We start from the raw sequence: 6,000 nt of genomic DNA, 5'->3' as shown, positions 1-6,000 counted from the left end.
GCCAGCCCGTTGTTTGTATAAATTACTCCTTCCATGCTCCACAGTTACACATTGCGGTTAGCAAATAATGTCTATGATTACAGTTACGGGCTTCTTTCATGTCAGAAAATGCTATTTTTATTTTGTTCCCTCTTTCTATGTGGTAGAGTAATTCTAGTTTAAACAAAGTGCCCGTGTTACACACCTGAAATGCAGCAAATATATAACTGAAGTGAAATCGCTTTCTGACTTGCAGTGCAAACCTTTTAGTTTACTTCAGAAGTGACTTACTTCATACTTTTGATGCATTTCAGTTATATTTCTTATTCATGGGTCCTTCACAGTAAGCAACTATTGCTTACTGACATGCTACTCCAGATGACTGATGCACATATGTTAAAACACCCTCATCTCTAGGCATAGTATGAATGTGGGTTTCCTCAGTTTAAAGGGTACCCTGATTTACAGTCTCAGTGGGTGTTGATTAGTAATGGCTGTTACACTTTTTTTAAACCGGAATTGCAAAAGGAAAAAAATTTCTAGTGAAATAGGATTAGGTTCAGACGTTTTAGACAAATGCTTTCCTCAGTATAATCACAACCACCAACTGTCAAACACATTGATTATACTGATGGAGGCGTTTGCCGAAACTGGTGTATGTTTATGTCGGACCACTTTTGCAACATGGTTGCAATAATATGCAAGTACCCAGAAAAGTATATCCCAAACAACAGAGGCCCCAGGACTGATCCCTGGGGTGCATTGCTCATTACGGGTATAGGGCTTGAGGTGGCTTCCCCTTACTTTGACTAGGTGGGTTCTATCATTGAGCATGTTTGCTACCCATCTTGTAACACACGGATTGATGCCTAGTTGAGAGAGTTTATCTATTATACCTGAGTGGGGAATATGGCCTGTGGCTGTGTTTTGTTTTGGTTTAGTCATTTATAGTGTGTTGTAAAAGGGAATAGTATTGAAGGCTTTGGTGACGTCAAGGTAGGCAGTTTGCACCGTCCTCTCCTTCATGGCGTTGGTGACTGTCTCAAAGAAGTCAGACAAATTTAACGGCCATGACCTCCTCTTGACGAAACCAAACTGTGTGGGATATTTAAAATCTGTCCCTATTTGTCCCCCTATCATTTTAGGCTTTGTCCAGATTTTTTTGCTCTAAGAGGTTGAGAGGTATAATGCAAACACACGACAGAATATCGTGTACCATGTACCCGTACTGTAGAACTGCATTTGGAGGGTTGCCAGTGACCTTGTTAATGACTGCACAAGTTTATCAATCTATCCATCTGCAGTCTGCAATCCCCTTTTTGCTTATGCAGTCGGGGTCATTGCTCAAGAATTCTGGGTAAAGGTATAAAGTCAGGATTTTTTTTTTTAAATATTACATTAATAAAACTTCGGTTTGGCATCAGCATGTACGATTTGAACAACATAAGCACGAAACTATAATATTTTTGCAGTTCATTGTTATCTTCTATCATAAAACAAGGAAATGAAAAATATAACATTAATTCATGGAAAGTTGAGATTATCCACAGTTATGGTTATGTGCATGCAAACCATACCTCTTCACTGTACAGATTTTCGCTGAATGTCCATATTTTTGGTGTGCTCCTCCTAAAATATGTACCTTACTAGCAAATAGAGGACTGAATGACAAACATTTGAGTTTAAGACTCCACATCCTTCATAAAATTCATGCTAATGCAAAACCTATTATTCTATCAACTTTCTAAGTTGGTAAAAGCAATATTTAAAATCTGCCCCCTATCATTTTAGGCCTTCTCCAGATTTTTTTGCTCCAAGACGTTGAGAGGTATGATGCAAACACACAACGATAGAATTTCCTGTACCATGTACCCGTACTGTAGAACTAAGCAATCGGAAAACAGCATCGCGGAAGGTAAATCACGTGGCTTGAGACAGCCACATGGCCTGCGCCACATGACAGATTTACTTTTACTGTCTTCCTACATAGGACAGTTTACAACCTTTTCGCAACATGTTGAGTCGGGGTATTAGCACTGCGATTAGGGCAATTCAGAAAAACCAAAGGATTACGTACCACGCAATCACCAGTGGACCTAGTACTGTTTTCCACTGCCAGATGAAACAAAGAGTTCAAAAATCATGGAAATACTGGAAAATCAGAATTGTGACCTCTACTAAGAACAGCAACCACGGCAAACAACGGGGTTTACTCGGATTCTGTCTAGGTACGCACTATCACAGCAGAGAACGCAAGTGTTAAGGGAAATGACGTTTGAAGTTCCGGTATATAGTTGGTACCCATTCCCAGTTAGGCGGAGTAGCTGCCTGCTATTAGTTTTGTAACAAATTAAATGTTAGTGAGAGGTGTAGTGCTTTTTCTATTCACTGACAGTTAATATTGCTGTTCCTAGTGAATAAAACGTTTTAGAAGTATGCGTACACACTGTGAGCGATTGCATAACAGCAGCAATCGAGTAAGAACTTCGATTTTCTGCACAGCTCTCAACTGTTCCTGATTTTTATCTTGTATTTTTGCAATGTCCGTCGTAACTTTTTTATTTTTCTAATGATAAATTACTGAGAATCATACCTCTCATACGTACCTTATAAGGAACGCATCTCTTTTTGAATAATGAAAAGTCCACGCACCTCGCAGTTCTACATAAAAAGAGTCTAATGTATTTATTTTTTAACTGATATCCATGATAAGTAATACTGAATAATGTGAATTCACCAAAATAGCTTCTTATATGTATAAAGTAACACATTTTAACAATTTACAATCTGTTTTCCTACCTGCTATTCCCTCTCAACTGACCCTGATTTTGACACTAACTTTAGCTCCAGCTCCATACCTCGCAACCGCTTAGTGCAAGAAATCTAGACAGAGCCTAAAATAATGTAATATTTTTTTGGGGGGGGATCCAGAATAGGGACAAATTTGAAGTATTGCTCTCATACTTAGTTAATAGAACAACATATTTTGTATGAAAATGCATTTTTCTGAAGAATATAAAATCTGATCTCAAATGTGTGTCATTTAGTTACTTCAATCATCAGTAATTTGCCAGAAAATTTTTTTTTAATTTTTTTATGAGGAGCAGACCAGAAATATGAGGCAAAAATCTGGGCATTCTGTGAAATCTGTACAGTTGAGAAGTATATCTGTCCCTCTTAATTCTTAAACCCTCCTAAAATTGGTGACTTTTTTGGAGATGTAAGTTAACTCTTAATAAATAATGACAATAGTTAGTTATATACATCTTTATCTCAGAAATGTACAGCAATTCACATTAACTTATTCTGTTAACATTTTAAGTTAATTGTACTAATATTTTAAAGTGTCCATGATTATTTCTGGATGTGTCCATGATTCTGTTGAGATTTGTCCCTATTAAGTTGAGCACATTGTACCTGTTACTGATTTTCATCATATTTTCACCCTATCACGTAAAATTATTGATTTTTGTGTAAGTAGTTGGTCAATAATGCCAGACATTAGAATTTCATACTTGTTCAGAAAAGCATGTCAATGTAAAATGTTCTATTAAATTTGTAAGTGCATTAGAGTAATATTTAAACATTGTCTATCATACCACACCTTTCGGCCACCTAACCTGGACCGAAACATTAAAGGCGGAGGCGTGTTCATATTCATTAAGGATATTCACACCTCCAGGCTAGCTGCTCAGCATAATGCATCCAAGATTATACAAGTGCAACTAACTCTGGGCAAGACCGCAATACAAATAATAACTTGCTACAGATCCCCCACCGTGCCCCAGGATTCCCACTCCTCATTTCTTGATACACTAGAAAATATTAGGTTACAACCCAACACCCTAATAATGGGTGATTTCAGCTACCCAACCATTAACTGGGAAAACTACTCATGTACCAACTCTTTTGCTCAATGTTTTCTGGAATTCATAAATTCCAATGCCTTGGATCAACTTATCCACACCCCCACTAGGGGCAGCAGTATCCTAGACCTGGTCATTACCAACATGGGTGACCAGTGTTCCACACCAGAGGTCAATTCCTCATTGGTCAGATCCGACCACAAGCTAATCACCCTAGACATCCACATCCTGCCCCCAGCCCCATTAGGGTAACCACCGTAAAAAATTTCCCCAAAGCCAACTTCACGCTTCTTAAGACAAAAGTGGCAAACTTCGCGACACCCATGCAGATGGACAATAGAGGTACGACTGCTGAATCCTACACAAATGCACTTTGTAAGCACTTACACGAGTGCATGGATCATGCTATCCCTAACAGAACCAAGATGCTATCCTCCAAAAAAAGGAAGCCAATCTGGTGGTCCCCTGCCATAAACAAACTCTACAACAGAAGAAAGAAACTGTTGCAAAAAAGAGTAAAATCCCATGATTGGAGGAACTCCCTGGTCAGCCTCAGTAAGAAGCTGAGATCCCTCATAAAATTCTCTAAAGCTAGTTACGAAAAGACAACCACAAAGCATTCTATAGCTATGTCAAGAATCTCAATGGCAACACTCAGATTTGCTCTGAGTTACAGCACAATGGCACTAAATATACAGAACCAACTGATATTGCCAACATCCTGGCAGATAGGTTCAGTGCTAACTTTACCCCACCCTCTCATCCCCTAAAGGGCCCATCTGTATACCGAAAGAATGCAAAGTTCCTGTAATCACGGCTGAACAGGTAAAAAAAAACACTCTCCAAAGCCAAGAACACAGCATCCACGAGACCTGACAACATTCCAGGCTGCGTTCTACATGAACTGCAGAATGAACTGGCACCCCACCTAAGCACCATGTTCAATCATAGCCTCACCTCAGGCTTTGTGCCCACTGAATGGTGCACAGCGACGGTTATCCCACTCCACAAAGGGGGGAGCCACCATGGACCCCGGGAACTACTGCCCCATTAGCCTAATGAGCCTGGTCTGCCAGGCCATGGAACATATCATCATGGATCTTATACACAAAGACATTGGCAATCTCCAAACTCTGGACCCCACCCAGTTTGGGTTTGTAAAAGGCAGATCATGTCTCCTAAACCTGATATACTTCTTTGAAGCAGTCACCAAAGCCATAAATGAGGGTAAGGTGGTTCAGACAGCCTATCTAGATCTCGCCAAGGCTTTTGACACCAACCCCCACTCTAGAAATTATAGATAATCTTACTAAACTAGGTATAAATCCCTATGTCACAAGATGGGTTGCCAACTGGCTCACTGACAGAACCCACAGTGTAAAAGTAGCAGACTCCAAATCCGACTTCAGACCAGTGACAAGTGGAGTACCACAGGGTTCAGTTCTGGGCCTTCTCCTGTTTGGTATCTACTTTTCTGAAGTACAGGCTAACACAGAAGATCTTTGGCTAACGAAGTTCGCAGATGACTGCAAACTAAGAGCTATAATCGAAACTCCTAATGATGTGGACATCCTACAAAAGGGCCTCACGGAGACAGATGCCTGGTGTCAAAGCCATGACCTCAAGCTCAATGCCAAAAAGTGCATTGTCATCCCCTTTGATAAAAACTCTGTACCCATGAGCTACCACATAGGTGGTAGTTTACTTAACACCGAAAGTGTGATAAGAGACCTTGGGACACAGGTGGACAGTAGTCTCTCCTTTGATAATCACATCGCCACAGTAGTCAGAAAATCCTTCTACATGGCACACCTCATCACAAAAGGTTTCTCATCCAGGAAAAAAGAGGTTATTAGGTTCATAGGTTCATACTAGGCTATCTGCCCTGGGGCAATTATAAGCGTAGCCCGATTCTGTATGGCTTACGCCACCCCTTGATTTCAGTATACTGTGCCCTTTTTAAGGTTTAGTTTACTGTGCCTCTGTCTAATAGTGACACAGGAGTAATCCCTGGGACAAACCTACGATCCCCCATCCACTTATCGAGATTCTTCTTGAAGAGATTCAGTGAGGTGCTCTGCCTCACATGAACTGGAATTCTATTCCAGAGCGAAGGGAGCCTCTGGGTTATGAACCTGTCCCTCCTGCAAGTTCT

At 40.3% G+C, this 6,000-nt stretch overlaps 1 protein-coding gene across 2 annotated transcripts in view; it reads left to right on the top strand.

The window, feature by feature from the left end:
• The first annotated feature begins 1,901 nt into the window (after positions 1 to 1,901).
• The window catches only part of TTC19 (tetratricopeptide repeat domain 19), a 700,715-nt gene continuing 696,616 nt past the window's right edge, over positions 1,902 to 6,000 (top strand). For both annotated transcript variants that reach the window (XM_044067578.1, XM_044067577.1), the window contains exon 1: positions 1,902 to 2,207. In XM_044067578.1, the coding sequence (XP_043923513.1) occupies positions 1,994 to 2,207 (214 nt within the window). In that variant the 5' untranslated portion in view covers positions 1,902 to 1,993. The remainder of the gene's footprint in view (positions 2,208 to 6,000) is intronic.

The sequence above is a fragment of the Protopterus annectens genome, chromosome 3.part1, assembly GCF_019279795.1.
Source record: "Protopterus annectens isolate FY-2018-M chromosome 3.part1, PAN1.0, whole genome shotgun sequence".
Taxonomy (NCBI): Eukaryota; Metazoa; Chordata; order Ceratodontiformes; family Protopteridae; genus Protopterus; species Protopterus annectens.
The sequence above is the reverse complement of the archived record's forward strand: the minus strand, read 5'-3'. Positions and strand labels throughout refer to the sequence as shown.